This window comes from Adiantum capillus-veneris, chromosome 26, assembly GCF_014529385.1.
Source record: "Adiantum capillus-veneris isolate H3 chromosome 26, ASM1452938v2, whole genome shotgun sequence".
Classification (NCBI taxonomy): domain Eukaryota; kingdom Viridiplantae; phylum Streptophyta; class Polypodiopsida; order Polypodiales; family Pteridaceae; genus Adiantum; species Adiantum capillus-veneris.
In genome coordinates, this window is record NC_140956.1 from 25,916,389 (window position 1) to 25,936,312 (window position 19,924).

At 46.7% G+C, this 19,924-nt stretch overlaps 1 protein-coding gene across 1 annotated transcript in view; it reads left to right on the forward strand.

Annotated features, from left to right (window-relative positions):
- The window catches only part of LOC147423160 (synaptotagmin-4-like), a 52,851-nt gene that overhangs the window by 13,970 nt on the left and 18,957 nt on the right, over positions 1–19,924 (forward strand). The window contains exons 3-9 of the mRNA XM_086502144.1: positions 1,776–1,826; positions 1,917–2,037; positions 2,654–2,775; positions 2,872–2,973; positions 3,183–3,257; positions 3,348–3,427; positions 3,510–3,705. Coding sequence (XP_086358270.1) covers positions 1,776–1,826; positions 1,917–2,037; positions 2,654–2,775; positions 2,872–2,973; positions 3,183–3,257; positions 3,348–3,427; positions 3,510–3,705 — 747 coding nt within the window. The remainder of the gene's footprint in view (positions 1–1,775; positions 1,827–1,916; positions 2,038–2,653; positions 2,776–2,871; positions 2,974–3,182; positions 3,258–3,347; positions 3,428–3,509; positions 3,706–19,924) is intronic.

The window sequence follows — 19,924 nt, forward strand, 5'->3', positions numbered from 1 at the left end:
CAGCCGGTTTCACAATACATCTGCCTGGACACTGGACACCCATTCCGACAGTGTCATAGACTAGGCTTCCTCCTTGTGATGGGGACATAATTGTTGAGAGTCCACTCTGCTATTGTGCAACCATGCACTGATTTGCCAGTGGTGTCCCTTACAAAGCAATGCAACCAAAAGAGAATCTTCTAAAGAAAAGACCCCAAAAGATTTTCTATCCAAAAGCTGGCGCCCAAAGAGTCAAGTGCTTTCATGAACTGACCAAAAAGCAGCCCTTCCATTGCCCCGTTAGAAGCCTGTGAATTGTGGCGTGTGTTGCGGCTTGTTCATAAAGTTCATTGACTGTTACTCTCCTCTATCTGGTCTAGTGTAAAGCCACATCATCACTTCGACCCCCCCCCCCCCCCCGCTCCCCCTTTAAGAGAAGAGTAATCACCCTCGATTACGCTTGCAAAACAGGCAGTAAAGGTAAACCAACTCAATAAACACTGACTTCATGCAGACATGCATTTGACTACTCAAACCATGCATCAGCACAAATTACATAGGACAGTGTTACTGATAATCAACAATCACATTCACATCATCATTCCCGTCGAGTTCTCAGACACAAATCATGAAAATGACACGCCGATGTTCAGCTCATGGGGACTCTTCTCGATAGAGCTCAGAACCTCGATGCCCTTGTCCCTCTCGCAGATCACCGTCACCGATATATTGAGCATTGTTGCATCTAGGCCATTATCAAGATGCATACAACAGCTCCTACGAGGTTCTTCACAAAGGAGGAGATTGAGGCCATGATGCATTGGCCCATGAAAGAGTTTATGTGATGGTAGTTACAACGACCGCCTACTTTGACAAAGATCAAGACTTTGAGGGTTTCACTACCAGATGGCTCTACTCATTCACATATTTGTTTACATTTAAAGCATTTTTTACCTTAGTCTTTTGTATGAACGTGGAGTAAAATACGTTTGATATTTTTCAAGACTAAAAGAAATGGTAGTTTAAGAAACTTTTGAAATACGGAACTTGAAGAGAGTAAAAATTATGCATTCTGGATCATATGATGATGATGATGTAATTTTATAATGTCATAGGTCTTTTAGCCTTTAGGTCTTTTGCAGATGTAAACAAACATTTCATGTCCTATTATTTATTTGCAGAGCTGTTCTAGAAATGTATAAATTTCAGCTGTCAATTCATAGATGTCATTGACAATGCCGGCAATGGAGCAAATAGTAGCACAATTCGGGTGAATTTGCAAATTATAGTTTTGCTCTTTTTGCTGTTTTTTGGCCCTTGGACTTCCCATACAGGGCTGACAAGAGCATTGAAATATTCCCATCTCCCCCCAATATTCGGTAACAAGGGAATAGGGGTGGCAACGTGCATCAGGTGCAAATAAAAGACACAATTACTAGTCGGCGCAGGAAGATAGTAGATATTGTCTTCCACATTTATGCAGTTTTTAGTTGTTTTTTCGTAAGCAATTTTCTCCTGGGAAGTCAAACAGTGGAAGGTTCATGAAAACAAACCTCCACTAACTTAACCGAACCATGCTCCCATTTATGTACTTGTATATCTTTCCCCCTCAGCACCTGTTTTCTCTCCCACTCAGAATACAGTGACCTTTTCATTCATGTTGGGTAAGTTTGGATACTGTTGTCCGCTTTCCGTTTTGCAACAACTTGAATATGAGATTTTCTGCTCCATGAGATTCAACGATAAACCTTAGGCTTGAAGTTTTGCTAATTTGGCCAGTTTACACTTTCTTGCAGTTTGAATGGCTGAATTTGGAGCTAGCAAAGGCCTGGCCTTCCCTCAATGACGTAAGGTCCATTCTTACTTAAAAAGGTTCCTGACAGAAATGTATCCAAGTATTGTAGTTATGCTTATCAAAAGCATGGAATTCTGGCTAGGCTGTTTCAGACGTTGTAAGGGATCAGTTGCAACCAGTGCTCGATCAGTACAAAGTGGGCGCACTTGCAGAAATGAAAATACAGTGGATGTCTTTTGGTTCTGCAGCTCCTCAATTCCTTGGTAAATGCAGGAACCCTAGTTCAACTAACATCTATACTTGTTTCTTGCATGGGCATATGTTGTTGCCTCAAACTTGCCATTTGTGGTGGATAAGTCTACCAATGACATGTTGGGTTATGGATCTGAGACTTACGTACCTTGGGAAAATGTTCATGAAAGGGAAGTTGTGAGGGTTCAAATACTTGGTATATGTGCACCTTGTAAATAGATCACACAATAGATTAGGGTTGTCACTCTGATGCAAACCTTTTTCAGACACTGCTCTCACTTAATGCTCCTGCTAACATTTGCAATTGCACATGGCATTGAACACTCTGATTGTAGCCACGTTAATAACATATCACTCAGTGGATTAGTGCTTGTCTCATGCCATATTCGATTGTTCGTAAAGTTTTCTACATTAAGGGCCATTTGCATTGAAGCCACGTCACTCAGTGTATTAGTGGTTGCCTCACGGCATTGTCCATGGTTCGCAAAGTTTTTTACATTAAGGGCCATTTGGAACATACATGCTTACTGGCTTGCTTGGAGTTTGTGATGCACCAAAGGTATAAATTCATGAAGGTGACTACGTAGTTTTTCCGCTTTTTCATGATACCTTGGTTATTGAAAATAGGTGTGAAGACGGAGGAGATGGGTGAGGATGAAGCATCTATTGAGGCAGACCTGCAATGGACAGCCGAGAGAGAGCAGATCAAAGTGAAAGTGAAAACTGTGGGTCCTGATTTCAAAGTGAAGGTGTGCACACATGTTTATGAAGCAGTGTAATCTTTTGCTTAAAAGGTATAATAAATGTAAGGTCTTTTTCTGATGAGAGGCTGATTTGCATGACAGGTGCAAAACATCAGGGTTATGGCAACGATAAAAATTGTTCTAAAGCCTTTGATAGACACCATACCGGGTTTTGGAGCAATCTTGGTCTCTTTAAGTGGAGTTGTATGTGACACCTGAATGCTTTTATATAATGCATATTGTATGCGATGTAAATGCCTATGTTTATAACTGCATATTTTGCAATATGTTCCAGGTGAGAAAATGTTTTCTGTTTGTTTTTTACTTAAAATGTGAGGTCCGTTTATTGGTTCATTTATAGTTATTAGTAAATAACTAGTTTGATTCGTTGATGTTATTATTGTTGTAATCAGCCAGTGGTGGATTTTGATTTGAAAATTGCTGAAGGTGATGCTAATGCATTGCCGGGAATAGAGAGGATGATTGATGTGAGTGTTTTGTTGGTCGGCTCTTCTTTCTTGAAGGTTTTTGTAGACAGATAATCATGTTCTCCTTTTGGTCCATTCTTATAAATGAAGAATTCTATTCGAAATGCTGTGGAGGATATGTTAGTGTGGCCCAATCGTATTATTTGCCCAGTGCTACCGGGCGATTATAGGCAAGCATGTGATATACACTCTTAGTATTGGATTTGGAATTGGGGTTCTTTTAACTTACTCTTTAACTTTTTACTCGTACAGCTTTCTGGAGCTTAAACCAGTTGGAATACTTGACGTTTTCCTTTTGAAAGCTGAAGGAGTGATGAACACTGATATCTTGGGGAAATCGGATTGCTTTGTCATACTTTTTGTCCGGAAGAAGCCTGAGCGGATTAAGCGCAGCAGCACCAAGAAGAACACCTTGAATCCAGTTTGGAATGAAGGGTTCCGGATTGAGGTTATCTTGGACCTTTTTATCTTGCATCTCGTGTCTTTCAATGTGCGATGCATTGTGTGAGTGTGTGAATCTAAGGTTGAAAGAGTGTCTGTGAGTGCTGTATGAGAGAGATTGTTTGTGTGCGTGTGTGCAGAACAAGTCGAAAGGAACATCAGCCGGTGTATGTAGCAATAAGAAGGAGAAATGAAATGAAATGAAATGTAATATTAACGTCTTCAAAAAGCCAAAATAACCTATGAGACCAAAAGGTTACATGTGGTGAATTTGATACCAGGTCTGGTTACAGAGCTACATTACATATGTCACTGCCCAGTATACTATGAGATAGGAGGCCGCTTTCACTATCTATTCAAAGAGGGTTTTGGGCCACTTTCTAGAGTGAGATACCAGGATCAAAGATGCCTCGGATTATACTTACTGGAGATTCGCAAACACAGAGAGGACCTCTTGAAGAGGGGGACAATGAGAGAGATCCAGCAATAGCAGAAGATTACAGATTTCTTTCAGTCACAGACAGAGGAGTCCGAGCAGCCCCAACAGCATAACAACACCAGAGGCACCACAGGCATACTGCTTGATCGGGCGATAGAGTTGGGGTGGTCTTGTCGTCCACGGATGAGGGGTCCCTCTCGACATCGACGCAGATTGCGACAGAGGATCCATACCATACTAGCACGACATAGGAGCCGTCCCGACAGAGTGGATACTGATGTATATGTATATGATGCCTCGACTGTCAGAGAGCTCCATTGTATCAAAGAGATTGCAGGTTGATATGCAGGAGCATGGAAAAAATGGAGTGCAAGCTGCATGAGCTGCAGGTGGTGAGGCTTGGAAAGTAGCAAATGAGATCTGGGGAGGGCAACGAGCGGGGGGCGGGGGTGTGTGGAAGCACTGTACGTCTTAAGGGCATGTGCATGTTTTCTAGACCTCTCTCACACACGCCCAGTGGCCCTCTACCTTCATATAACATTAGCATGCTTGTGCTATTTGTAAGTGATGGTTTCGGCGGTTGCATGGGTAGGGTAGAAGATTGTATGTCTTGTATATGGAAGAGCTTACAAGGAGGGAGGAAATGCAACGCGTATTGGAGGAACTCCAAGCCTGTACACCAAGCCTCTCTTTTGTAGAGGAGAACATGAGGATGTCAGAGGATCATTGGGCTCTCGGAGGCATTGGGGCTTAGAGTACGTGTGTCACGAGATGGGCACCACGTGCCAATGAAAAGAACACACTGAATAGATTTTTAGCACTTCAATAACAACTGAATTGAAAGAGAGAGAGCACACGTGACATGGAGTGGCGGAATTCCACCCAGAGAGTACTGGCCCCAAACGTTGGCGCCCCTTTCGGTGTTTCTTTATATTGCTTCAGTGAGTACAATGCCGGTACTCCAATCCCTGCACCTTCACACTGGAGCATTGTAAGTCGGTAAACTTCTTCTTTCTTCTGCTGATTTTGCTTCTTTACTTAGGGTTTAGGCTTCTCGACCGGGATCTGCAGGTTGGCTCCGTTCTTCAGTGGCTTGACACGTCAACAGTTTGTGACATTCCCCCTTCTTGAACGAAAGCGATTATCGTATATCTTCAAAACAACTCAAGTTAGCTGAAAGATTTTCGAGGGTCATTCTGAGGGACAGTCTGAGGGACAATGAGTTTTCTCATTCCAAATCGGAGCTCTTGATTTCCTGGGTCATTGGCTTCCTAGAAGAATTTTATTCAATAAGGAGTCTCATTCTAGATTGGAGCTCTTGATATGATGGGTCGTTCATTTCTCAGAAATATCTCATTCAGTAAGGAGTCTCATTCTAGATCGAAACTTTTGATATCCTGGGTCGTTTTTTTCCCAGAATTATCTCATCCAATAAGGAATATTCAGTGGTTGGCACAACACAAATACATATCTATGTTACAAGACATAGAAACATTAAGTCGCCAATGAACACTTCTCCCACGTAACCTAACAAGGTCTTGGCTGGGAGATATTCAACGATTCCCTCATTACTTCTCCCGCATAACCTAAAAAGGTTCGGGCCGGGAGATATAGAATCCTTTTACAACCAAACGCTCCCCTGACCGTAGCTTGCGTCGTTTGGAGGTTGAAGCATACAACCAAATGCAGCCGAGACCTCCCATCTGCGTCGTTCGAAGGTTTTCCAGCATACAACGAAATGCTCCCCAAACATACCGTCTGCATCGTTCCGAGGTTCAAACAACACCAAAACAACATTTCTCACTACACTCGGGAGTAAAATCACCAATCAATGAAACTAGTATTAAAACTAGAGTCAAACAATTCAAATCGTCACCAAGACATGTTTAACACAGTTACCATTCATTTCAAACAAATTTCAAACAATATGTGCTCAAACAGAGTTCAAAAGTATCGAACTACAAAACAACTAGAAAATTCATTCGGTTTTTTGTTCGGACAGCCGAACTTTGAGGACAACTGGCTTGTCCTTTTGCATGAGGGTAATAGTTTGGTTCCAAATGTGGAGAGTCGCATCATTTTTTTGTGCCAAGGCATGCCCAAGAGAACGTCGCAATTGCCCAACTTCATAATGTGGAAATTGGCTTTTTCATGATAATCTCCGATAGTCACTGGAAGAGCACCTGAGTGGTACCACTTTGTGAGTTTGCCCTGTGGCTAGCTCGGCTTCAATTTCTCCACCCTTTGCATCATAATCAAAGTGCATTTGCTTCAAAATTCTGGATGGATGAAGTTCTCTACACCTCCTAGGTCAAAGAAAATTAGGGCTTTGAAGCCGTTAACTTTGCAATATGCTTGACACATCATAGATATCAGGTACTAGTCCGATGCGGGTCTAACTGTCTTAGCTTGAGGTGGTGTTGGGGTTCTGTCGACCGTTGGTGTGGGCGTCGACTCCACTAGTCTATTAGTGCGATAGGGACAACTAGAATGGTTATACCCTGTTTGAAAGCATCCAAAGCATCGGTCGTCTTGTAGGAAGGTGTCTCGTTGTTGAGGTGTCAAACGAGGCCTTTGCGGTTGATTTTCACGAGACTCGAGAGAATTTGTTTGTTGTTGCCGAGAGATGTGGTTAGTGGCCGGAGGTTCTTCTGTGGTAAACTCTAGCTTTCCCTTCATCAGTTTGTAGCCGACCGCGGCATGGACCCTAAGCTCATGCTTGGAGAGAAAATATTCCTGCAATGGTGATGATAGTCCAATGGTGTATCGCTCACATTGGGCCTCCAAGGGAACGAACCTAAAGAAGAACACTAAAAGGTACACATCGCAAAACCTTTGGTTATAGTCGTCCATGGTTTTAGTGGCAAGCATTTTCAAGTTGCCCCACTCTCAAGTTCTTGCATCAGTCAGGTAGAGAGGCTGAACAGGAACTTCCTTTGGTCAGGGCGTGACACTCAGATAGCCCGGGCCAAAGTGGCATGCCAAGTCATCATTCTTCCTTGTTCTCAGGGAGGGTTGGGGGTCTATGAGGGAGGGTTGGGGATCATAGACCCAGCACAGCAGAGCAGAGCTCTTCTAGGGAAGTTTATCATCAGAGGACTTCTTCCAGGAGAGGAGCCCAGGAAGGAGTTCTTGCTTCAGCGGCTTAGTGCTAGAGTGCCTCACGTTGGAGGCCCCTAGCGACCTTCAACCAGATGGATTTTCACAGAGTTGTGCAGAGTTGGCTTGAGTAGGAGACTGGAGGACCTCTTCACTGTGAGTCTACTCCGATCTTGGGAGCAGTTGCGGAGAGGCCTGGAGCAGCGTCAGCCTACTTGCACGGAGGAGCATCTGAGACAGCCCCTTGTTTGAAACCCCATGGTTAGCACTCAGAGAAGCCACTAGGTTGGTAGTAGGCCTCATGTTTCCTGGGGTCCCATGGCAGACGGTCCAGCACGCACTTTAGGTGACTGGCTACAGTTCTCAGTCTTGTCAGAGGAGCTTCAGGGCATCCAGCTATACAAGGCATGAGAGGGGTGTAGAGCATGTGTCAGGACATCTCAAAGGCAGTACCAGCTGAGTGGCTCGCACCTCTGGAGTCAGCAGTGCCCAGATGGATGGGGGCCTTCACGCGATTGGAGGTTCTCATCGTAGTTTGGGCTTGCTCGGAGACTGTACGCTCCCTGTTTTTCGAGCTACAGGGTGAGGGTCGTTTACACCGAGTTTCGGTAGAGGCCCCACATGTAACAGAGTGCTGGTTACAGAGGATCCGAGTTGTGGCGATCTGCGGGAGGACGTGTGTCATAGATTCTGACCCATTAGCTCTAGAGATTGGTCACTAGAGACTGTGGGCTTGGGAGAGTTTTCCACTCGCACGAGTGTAGTGGGATCTTGGAGAGTGGTTTTGGAGGGACCCTTTCTCCTCAGCAGATCATCCAGGTGTCCCTTTCTTTCAGTACTCTGTTCGACTCATGTCACATACTAGTAGCACGGAGAGTGGCTCGTCCTGTTGCAGTACCTCATTGGCAGGCGGAGGGTCTCACAGCTGAGTTCTTGTCGGTTTTTTGGGAGCGGTTGTGTGACTCCAGATAGCCGAGGTGAGTCACTTTGTTCCAGTGGTTGGTTGCACATCGAGCTACAGCAGTTGGGAGCTGCCTTGTACATAGTGGTCTCTCGGCAGCATGCACATCTTGTGACCATCTTGTGGAGAGTCAGAGTCACTGTCTTTGGGACTGTTTTTTGGCACAACAAGTTTGGCTTCCTATTCTTCAGCTGATGCCAGCTCTTTCCATAGCGCAGCAGTACATTTGGGGGGCAGCTGCTTGGTCCACTCTCACGGGCCCGACACTTCATCCAACAGGATGATAGTGATGCAGGGGGGTCGACCTACATTCCAGCCTACTCCAGAGCTTACTCCACAAGAGTGGTGCAGTGAGAGAGAGGAGTGTTGGGAGCTCATCTACGGCCTGACACTCTGGTTCATCTGGCGGGCCCGCTGCTTCCGTATCTTCAAGGCTCGCCCTCGACCACGAGCTCTTAGAGGACAGTTTGAGAAACTCAAGGGCATTTCCGACCGCATGCGGGAGCACAGAGAGGCTTTCCTTTGACTCTAGCGCCCTGGGCCTTTTTTAACCATGGTCCAGGGTGTGGACAGATGGCACTACCGTCCACCTATGTGGCTCTTCCCTCCTCCCATCTCTTGATTTAGCCTCATTGTACATATGTTGTTTTTTCATTGGGAGAGTCCCCCCCTCATGATTGTTGTAGCCCTCTCTTGCAGAGGTGGTCGTAGCCCTATGGGCAGTTTCATTAACTAATAGAAGGATCTTTTTCTCGGAAAAAAAAAAGTTGCCCCTCTGCCGAAATCCGGACTTCAAAGAGAGAGTCATGTAACAGTGTGCAAAGACTGTCTTGAAAGCTTGCTAGGTCGTTGGAGCATGCGGTTGTGTCACGATTGAACTCCAATACTGCATCGCATTAAGAAATCCCGCTGAGAAATCTTGGATTCTTCTGTACAGTTTCCCAAAACATAGATGTTGTTGAATTGTTGTAGGAACTGCAATGCTTTCTTCCGATCTTTCACCCTGGAAAAGGTGTGAAATTTGAGAGTCGCTATCCTTAAATCTTTCGATTGGTTAGACGCGTATCTCGGGTACGGATAATAACGGTATCCATATGGGCTCTGACCATAGTAGCCTAGTGGCGGTGGTGGTGGGAGCAACGGCGGTGGCAAAGGCGGTCGCACAGGGTCAGGGTCAGATGGCTACACCATATTCTTGAAGACTCCCCCGATCAGAACAGACGGCTGGGAGGTTGCCGGTTGGAAGCTCTTGTACTTTCTGCTGTCGGAGGAGGAGGTACCACCACCTGGGGCATCAAAGGGGGTAACATGTAATTCAAAAATTGTTGAAAACTTACATCGGAAGATTCTGTTGAGGATGCTACGAAAGAATGTCACAAAGCTCGTTGAGGAGAAACTGCAAGTATTCTGCTGAATCCATGAATGCCATGTCTTGGGTTCTATATGGCTTATGCCCTGTAAGACAGAGTGGTGAAGACGGGAGCGCGCCCGATGCGTGAAGGGTGGGAGTGGCTAATAAGTCCGGGGTCGGCCACTGAAGAACGAAGATTCTTCAAATAAAATTCTAGTAGACTTTGGAAACGCCGGTTTGCTTTGTCTGCTCTTTGGTGGGACCAGTATGCTTTCAGAAAAGCACACGCCTAAAGCTTTGGTACCACTATCACGAGACGAGCACCACATGCCAATAGAAAAGAACAGACTGAACAGACTTTTAGCACTTCAACGAGAGAGAGAGAGAGAGAGAGAGAGAGAGAGAGAGAGAGAGAGAGAGAGAGAGAGAGAGAGAGAGAGAGAGTGGCGGAATTCCACCCCCAGAGAGCACTGGCCCCAAACCTTGGCGCCCCTATTGGCATTTCTTTCAGGACAATGCCGGTACTCGCGCTCTGCACCTTCACGCGGAAGAGTGCCAGAGACTGAGCCCTCTGCACTTATTTAAAGTCCCTTGGCCTTGAAAAGTAGTTTACATGAAAAGCTTGAAACTCAAAAGCAGCTGGCTCAAAAGCTGGTGCTCAAAAAAACAAGCAACGCATTTTGCAGAAATCCGTATAACTGCCACGTCAGTAGTGTAAATCCGTACAGGCTGTCACATCAGCATGTCAACGCAATTTGCGGAGCATCCGTATTGTTGCCACATCATCGGTTGCTAAGCAAATCTGTGTGTGTGTGTGTGTGTTGGTCTTGCTTTATTTTAATGCATTTAGGACCCTTGGGTCCCATCGAACGGGGTCTCATAAGTTGGTGGGAACTCTTCTTAAAAAAAAGGCCACTCGGCCAAACTTTGCAAGTTGGTGAAATTGCTTCTTCTGCTTCTAGGGTTTAGGTTTCTTGGCCGAGATCTACAGGTTGGCTCCGTTCTTCAGTGGCTCGATACGTTAGCAGTTTGTGACAGGAGACATTTACAAAGGGAGATTACTTACTTCTTTAGAGCAAGGTCTTAGCAGCCAGATGAGCATGCTCCACAACAGACTTCAGAGCCTACTTAACAGGCTCCATTAGAGGATTAGGACTATTCTAGCACGACATGGGAGATGCCCAGTACGACTATTTACAGAGGTGGACATTGACGAAGCTCTTCAGTGACAGATGCAGTACTTTCTTGGACACGCCCAACGTCGGGCATCCTCGGGCACTGATGATGATGATGATTTTAGTCTTTCACCTTTTTTTTTTCGAGAAAAAGATCCTTCTATTAGTTAATGAAACTGACCATAGGGCTACAACCACCTCTACTAGAGAGGGCTACAACAATCATAAGGGGGAGACTCTCCCAATGAAAAACAACATATGTACAATGAGGCTAAATCAAGAGATGGGAGGAGGGAAAAGCCACACATGTGGACGGTAGTGCCATCTCAGCGCACCCTGGACCATGGTGAAGAGAGGCCCAGGGTGCGAGAATCGAAGGAAGGCCTCTCTACGCTCCCACATGCGGTCGGAGCTTCCCTGGAGTCTCTCGAACTCTCCTCTGAGAGTATGGATCAGCTCTAGCCAATGATCACGAACAGTCTCTGCTGGTGGTACAGGGCGAGCCTCAAAGATACGGAAGTAGCAGGCCCACCAAATGAACCAGAGTGTTAGACCGCAAATGAGCTCTCAACACCTCTCTCTCACTGCACCACTCCTGTGGAGTAAGCTCTATAGGAGGCTAGAGTGTGGGTCGACTCCCATGCATCACTATCGTCTTGTTGGTGGAGGATAGCTCAAACTGAAGTGCTGGACCCGTGAGAATGGACCAAGCAGCTTCCCCCCAAGTGTACTGCAGTGCCGTGGAAAGAGGACACGAAGCCAAACCTGCTGTGCGAAAGGACAATCCCAAAGACAATGGTGCTGACTCTCCACAGGATGGTCACAAGCGGCGCATGCTGCCGAAAGACCACTGTGTACAAGCCAGCTCCCAACTGCTGTAGCTCGATGTGTAGCCAGCCACTGGAACAAAGTGACTTGCCGCGGCTGTCTAGAGTCCCACAACCCCTCCCAAAAAGCTGACAAGAACTCAACTATGAGATCCTCCTCCTGCCAATGAGGTGCTACAGCAGGACGAGCCTCTCTCCTTGCTGCCAATATGTGATGTCCCAGTCGAACATTGTACCGAAAGAAAGGGACACCTGGACGATCGTCTGAGGAGAAAGGGTCCCTCCAAAACCACTCTCCAGGATCCCACTGCACTCGTGCTAGTGGACAGCACTCCCAAGCCCACAGCCTCCGGTGGCTTGTCTCAAGAGTTGCAGGGTCAGGATCTATGACACAAGTCCTCCTACAGTTGCCCACAACTTTGATCCTCTGAAAACAACACTCTGCCACATGTGCCCCTACTGAAACTCGGTGTAAGCGACCCCCACCTTGTAGCTCAGAAAACAGGGAGGGTACAGTCTCTGAGCAAGCCCGAACTGCGATGACAACCTCCAGCCGCTCGAAAGCCCCCATCCATCTGGGCGCTATTGACTCGAGAGGTGTGAGGCACTCAGCTGGTACTGCCTCTATGATGTCTTGACACATGCTGTGCACCCCTGTCATGCCCTATAGCTGGATGCTTTGAAGCTCCTGTGATGAGGCTGAAAACTGTAGCCAGTCACCTGAAGTGCGTGCTGGATCGTCTGCCATGGGACCCCAAGAAACGCGAGGCCTACTACCAATCGAGTGGCTTCTCTGAGTGCTAACCACGGGGTTCCAAACAAGGGGTTGTCTCAGGCGCTCCTCCGTGCAAGTAGGTTGATGCTGCTCCGGTCCTCTCCGCAGCTGCTCCCAGAAACGGTGCAGACTCACAACGAAATGGTCCTCTAGTCTCCTGCTCATGCCAACTCTGCGCATCTCTGTGAAAATCCATTTGGTCGAAGGTTGCCAGGGGCCTCTAGCATGAGGTACTCTAGCACTAAGCCGCTGAAGCAAAAACTCCTAGGGCTCCTCCTGGAAGTAATCCTCTGACGACAAACTTCCCAAGGAGGGCTCTACTCTACCGTGCTGGGTCTATGATCCCCAACCTTTTCTGAGAACAAGGAGGAGTGATGACATGCCATGCCACTGTGGCCTAGGCTATCTGAGTGTCACGCCTTGATCAAAGGAAGTTCCTGATCAGCCTCTCTACCTGGCTGATGCAGGAACTCAAAAAAATCCAGCAAGAAGTGATGTACCACATAGTAGCCAGCAACACCTGGTTGGCTACTACAACTCTGCCTGCCAGAGAAAGTCGTGCGGAGCTCCAATGTAACAACTTTCTCCTCATGGATAGGAGAAGGGGAGCAATCTCCTGCTCAGGAGACAAGTCCAAACTATTCTGACAGCACAAGTATTGGACTGCAGTCCCTCGGGGAATCTATCTGAAACCCTCACCTGGTAGCCAATCAGGCGTAGGAGCACTACCAACCGAGAAAGCCACTGTCTTTCTTCAGTTGATGAGTGCGCCTGATGCACAACAAAAGGTCTCAAAAGCCTGCTCACACCTGTGATGTCACATGACACATCTAACCCTATGTGTCCATGGACAAGCTACAACATGACCAGGGTTCAGTTCAGTCAAGTCAGTCTAGAATAGGAAGTGATCTGGCACTTTTGTGAGTCTGTTCGCAGACCATGCATGCCCAGACACTTAGAATAGATGCATATCCTCTGGTTGCACATAGCATGATCATCAGATTTCTATCAGAACCCATTAGGAGCATTTTTACAGTGCATAGACTTATTTTCTATTTTTGACATTATTCACTTATTATTTTTTAGTGACTTTTGTTGGAAATTAGGTAGGGCAATTTGCTAAGTTTGTACATATAGAAACCTAGCGCTAGCACTTTTTGGCAGAAGAGGCAGCAGGAGCAGGAGCAGGAGCACTCGCTCAACAGGCAACTTCTCAGCAGAACCCCCAAGAGGCCTAGCGTTTTTGCATCACAGCAGAAGGCTAGCGTTTTTGGACCAAATCAGCCAGCGTTTTTGCTCTTGCAGATTCTTGGCGATAGGAGACCAAGCAGAAGCTCCAGCATTAGCGGATTCTCCACAAACCAGACCATTTTCAAAGGTAGCGTTTTTGCATCTGCAAGACATTTCAGCGTTTTTGCAGATCTTTGCAACGGAATCAGCCCTACACTCAGCGTTTTCAGTTTTCAGCAGTTAGAACCCGCAGAAGAAGTCCCGAACCTCGCAAATCTCACCTTCCCGCAGTAGATCCTCGCCGCACGGTCAGATCCCGCGAAGTTTGCAGATTTATCTCGGAAAATGCAGATTTCAGCATCTGCGTTTTCAGCGCGCGTTGTCCTATCATCGCCATCAACATCGTCACCGACACGGAGTCAGAATTCAGTAGATAAAGATTTGCAGATTCCAGCCATTAGCATTTTCAGATTTCAGCCTGTCTCATTCAGTAGATAAAGATTTGCAGATTCCAGCCATTAGCATTTTCAGATTTCAGCCTGTCTCGTCGTCGTCCTCATCGTCGGCAAGTCCAAAGCATTGTAGAGATTGTGCAATCAATAGTAGACCGCTCTCGCCATAGAGAGTGGGGCCTTCGGAGGAGGGTTTGACAACATTCTCGTGTCGTATTCTTCTCTCTCTATCTCTTAGTCTCAGCACCTTCATTCACAGTGTCCACCACTTTGTTTGTGTCCATTGCACTCTCTTACTAAAGGAACGGAAGGCTTTCCCTCCCGTAAGTAAAAGGAACCCTTGAGCAGAGTTCGGAGCACTCACAAAGTTCAACATTCACTTCCGTTGCACCTTACATTGGTATCAGAGCTTTTGCAGTGTTCTGTATCACTCAAGGAAAGAACCACAAGAACCACTGGAATTTTTTTTTGCTTTGCACGTAACCCAAGTCCTCTTGGGCGTGTCGATTCTAATCGTGTTTTTGAAGAGTGACAAGAAACCCAAGAAAGAAGGGCTTGTCCAGCCTCCCCTCGTGCCTCTTTTCACTCATTCAGAGCGGACCGTGCACTTAGCGGCCGGCCAACCGACATGAGGTGGGAAAAAGCAACCTTGGTGTGAGCGTAAGGCCGCCAAGGGGTGCGTCTGCGAAAAAGAGCAGAACTCGGGTGAAGAGAAGATCCTTCTCTAACACAGATTTCAGGCGAAAGAAGAACCTCAAGACCCCCAAGAACCTCAAAGACCCTCAAGAACCCAAGACCCAGTAACCCAAGTTCCTCGTGAACTTAAGAACCCAAGACTTGAGTGGATGGTCAGCACCCGAAACGGAATGGATACTTTGCATGGAGGTGGTTAGCATGGGAGTGGCAAAGAAGAGTTTTCTCCACCAGGAGGTTTTGCCGACCCTCTTCCTTCCCCATCTACGTCAAGGATTGCACCAGGTCCTATGGAGGTTTGGTGCAAGGCGATGATGGACATTATGACAACGTGGCACAAAGCAAGAATGGTAGCCATGGAACGTGAGCGCGAGCAATTACGCTTGGAGGCCAAAGAATTTGTTCGCAAGTACGCAGAAAGAAAAACAAAATTGGATCGTAAGAACGTTGTTCATTCTTCCTCTCTCATTTTTAATGTGCAGGCGAAGATCGAAGAGATTCGAGAAAAGGAGACTCTCTCAGTCTTTTCTTCTCCAAAGCATGATACACAGGATTTGCATGATGATAAGCATGATGAATTAAATGATAATGATAAGCATGATTATTTGGATGATAAGGATACGCATGAAGAATGGCATGACAATGACAAGCATGATGATTTGGATGACACTGACAAGCATGATGATTTGCATGATGATCAAGATGTGATTATTTACGAGCATGATGATTTCCAGGAAAAAGATTTGTTTGTTGATACTTTCTTTAGTAAAGCTAACCTCATTACAGATCGATCAATTAGGAAGAACGATCTTGGCTCTCGAGTCTAGGTCCAAAGAACCCCCACAGGAAGTATTATGTGTTCGAATGATTAGTCCACACACATTGTACGAGTGTTTCGTTCGTGATCGTTTCTTGTACTTTAGTCAACATGTTTATGTGATCCCTTTTCCTAGGCATGACATATTGTACGTTGAGCACATATCACTCATGAATGAGCACGATTGTATGCGGATTATTCATGAAAAGATGACATGTTTGCATTCAAGGAATTCACATTCCATGTCTCTTCCTTGGCATGACACAGTCTCAGAAAGAGCACAAGAAAGATTGAGCATCAAGCATCGGCATTTCCATTGTGATTTGCCACAGTTAATAGATTTAGATCAGAAAGACAAGTTTCGATCTCATTGTTTTTGTGTGTGGTGTGAACGGTTTGGCACTCCGTCTTTTTGTTCATCTACATTGCATGCACAGTCTTTAGAAAGACGAGAGTTTTTCCAATTACTTTACATGGATTAGGTATGTTCATGTTTTTGTGTTTGAAGTGGTCTCAAGAATTTTCAGCCTTGGAGATTCTGGACCTACGTCCATAGAAAAAGTTGAAGCATTGAAGGAGCTACAGAAGACTTTGTGTTGCTTTTGGCACGGCCCAAAGAAGCAAGCTTTGCAGACCTTTATGAAGTTCAAGTATCGCATGATCCACACCTCAGAGTGGGCCGGTGAAGAGTCCGGTGAAGAGTCCTTCGAGGATTTCTGATGTTGTTGGCGATCTCCCTCGATGCCATACAGTTCGGTACCAGTACCTCACTTTGAAAAGGAGGGGATGTCACGTGACACATCTAACCCTATGTGTCCGTGGACAAGCTACAGCATGACCAAGGTTCAATTCAGTCAAGTCAGTCTAGAATAGGAAATGATTTGGCACTTTTGTGAGTTTGTTCGTAGACCGTGTATGCCCAGATACTTAGAATAGATGCATATCCTCTGGTTGCACATAGCATGATCATTAGATTTCCATCAGAACCCATCAGGAGCATTTTTACATTGCATACACCTATTTTTCCTATTTTTGACATGTTTACTTATTATTTTTAAGTGACTTTTGTTGAAAACTAGCTAGGGCAATTTTGCTAAGTTTGTATATATAGAAACCTAGTGCTAGCACTTTCTGGCAGAAGAGGCAGTAGGAGCACTCGCTCAACAGGCAACTTCTCAGCAGAACCCCCAAGAGGCCTAGCGTTTTTGCATCGCAGCAGAAGGCTAGCGTTTTTGGACCAAATCAGCCAGCGTTTTTGCTCTTGCAGATTCCTGGCGATAGCAGACCAAGCAGAAGCCCTAGCGTTAGCAGATTCTCCACAGCCAAACCATTTTCAGCCCTAGCGTTTTTGCATCTGCAAGACACTTCAGCGTTTTTGCAAATCTTCGCGACAGAATCAGCCCTCTGGTGTTTTCAGTTTTCAGCAGTTAGAACCCGCAGAAGAAGTCCCGAATCTCGCAGATCTCACCTTCCCGCAACAAATCCTCGCCGCACGGTTAGACCCCGCGAAGTTTGCAGATTCAGCCCGGAAAACGCAGATTTCAGCATCTGCGTTTTCAGCGCGTCGTCGTCCCATCATCGTCACCGACTTAGAGTCAGAATTCAGCAGATAAAGATTTGCAGGTTTCAGCCATTAGCATTTCAGATTTCAGCTCGTCTCGTCGTCGTCCTCGTCGGCAAGTCCAAGCATGTAGAGATTGTGCAATCAATAATAGACCGCTCTCACCATAGAGAGAGGGGCCTTCAGAGGAGGGTTTGCCAACATTCTGGTGTCGTATTCTTCTCTCTCTATCTCTCAGTCTCAACACCTTCATTCACAGTGTCCACTACTTTGTTTGTGTCCATTGCACTCTCTCACTAAAGGAACTGAAGGCTCTTCCTTTCGCTGCACCTTACATGTGAAGGTTGGCCTCCTGGCCCTCCCAAGTACAAGGCTAGGTCGTTAGCAAACTCATCATCCAGTAGATTATCTCCTCGAATAGGGAGCGCTAAGCCACGTAGACCAACCTGTTGTAAAACCAAAAACCTGCTCATCGCCTCATCATAGAACAGAAAGAGGAAGGGGTTAAGAGGGCAGCTCTCTTTGACCGAACGTGTGAGCATGAAACGATCTCTTCCACCACCTGGCAAAAGTACTTGATTGTGCCTGTCTGTAAAGAGCTAAGAGCTGACACACCTCTGATGCAGGCATCTGAGAAGCACATCCTGCGTAGACAAGAAGTCCCAGTCAACTCTGTCGTAGGCCTTCTCAAAATGGAGAAGAAGTATCACCAAATTCTCACCAGAGAGGCGCGCGAGGACAAATGCCTCTTAGAAAGTAAAGATGTTGTCAAGGATACTACGTTCCTTGACAAAAACTATTTGTGTCCCGTGTATGATGCTCTCTAGAAGTGGATGAATCCTCCCTTGGCAAGAATTTTGTAGGCTGAGTTGAGGATGATGATGGGCGCCACTATTGAATCTCATCTGAGGAGCCACCCTCCTTGGGAATGAGGTAAATCAGGCCCTCACTCATGTTGTCAGGCATCTCTCTTGTGTGTAGGATGTACTGAAAAGCGTTGCGGAGATCTGAGCCAAGCAAGTTCCAATACTCTTAAGAAAAAGTTGGGAGTGAAACCATCCTCACCTGGACATCTACCGCGGGAAAGTTCTATGAGGGCCGTGTGAAGCTCCTCTAACTGAAGAGGCAGCTCAAGCCTCTGGCGCATCTCCTCAGTCACAAGACAAGGCATCTGTGCCCACACCTGCTCTTTGCATGCATCTTGACGCTCTGATTGAGGCTCTAGTAACAGCAGGTCACGGTAAAAGTCGGTGGCAACTGCATGCATGTCCTTTGGCTCTGAAGCAACTGACCCATCAGGCCTCCTCAACTGGCTGACCCTGGCATGCGCATGTCAGAGCCCCACTGTCTCAAAGAAATCCCCTGTCACTCTGTCACCCACGTGGGTCCACTGAGATGCTTGTCGATGAAAAGCAAACTCCAAGCGCCTCTTCTCTGTGCTTGCAAGCTCCTGGCGAGCCTGCTGCAACTGTTCCTCGAACCAAGGACTGTCTGGATGCTACTCCTGCATCCTCTGCAAGGAAGCAACACCCCGTCGGAGACGCTACTCCTCTCTCGCTTCCTGGAAAAATAGCCGACTAAGCTGAGGAAATCTAGAGGCCACTCTGTCAACAGGAGAGTCCTGCATGGCTAAACCCCCTGTCCAAATAGCCACCACTCACTCTCTAAGCACAGAGTCCAGCAAGACTCTCTGAGGGATGCGAAGCATCGTGCTCCCCCTCCTCTGTCTATCTGTCACTGTGAGGATTACTGGTGCAGGGTCCGAAAAAGAAGTTCGAGCCAGAATGCAAACTGACCCACCGAAGTCACAAAAGTGGTCACTAGTGTAGAAGCGATCTATTTGAGATTCACTCCTCCCACTCTGCGGTCCGAATGAGAGAAGGTCAGGCTCTCTGGGGGCCTCACAAAGCTAGAATGTTGCCACACATCTGAAACCCGCTGAGTCATACAATAACCTCTCCCAAGCTGCCAACTCAACTCCATGCATAGTAGTATGGCTACCTCCAATCCTGTCAGAGGGGTCCTCCAACATGTTGAAGTCACCCCCAATGCACCATTGCTTTGCCAGCGGCAGAGACTCTACAATATGAGACCAAAACTTTGCACGTGCACACGCCACATTGGGCGCGTAGATGTTCAGGAAGCCCATGAGGCAACCCTGAACCCGCATAGTAATCCAGTGAGCCCTGCCTGTCACAATAATCCCTCTGCCCACAATGGCCTGCTGCAAAGAATCCGCAATAGTCATACATACCCCACCCTAGATGCCTCCAGGTTCAAATGCACCGGACCAAAATGTCTCATAGCGACCACGCAACATCTGACCACACTGTCTAATGTGGCTCTCACAAAGATGATGCTCCTGTAGCATAAGAATGTCAATCTCACCACCCACAAGGCATCTCTGAAACTCTTGACGTAGCCGACCCCTCTTAACACTGAAACTGGGACCCTCCTAATCCCTGCACATTCCATGAGATGATCCTCATGGAGTCAATGGGAGAAAACAAGTGCAACCATAGCGGCCAACCTCGCTATCTTTGAGGCCGGTTTGGATGGGGAGAGTAATCCACATCCGAACGACCTCTGGACAAGCGCGAAAGAAGTGAATGTCACGCCCTGGCCGAAGCTAAGCGTGCAGCCCGAAGGGCTACATCCTCTACCCAAGAATCCTCATGTACAAACACATAACAAATGCACCACAATGTGCCCACAACCAAATGCACTACAATGTGCCCGCAACCCACTGCATCCGGAGGCATCACGTTGGACTTGGCTACTGAGTCTACTCTGTGAGATCCCTACCGCACAGCGGAAAGGAGAAACCCACTGTTATGTTTAAAGCC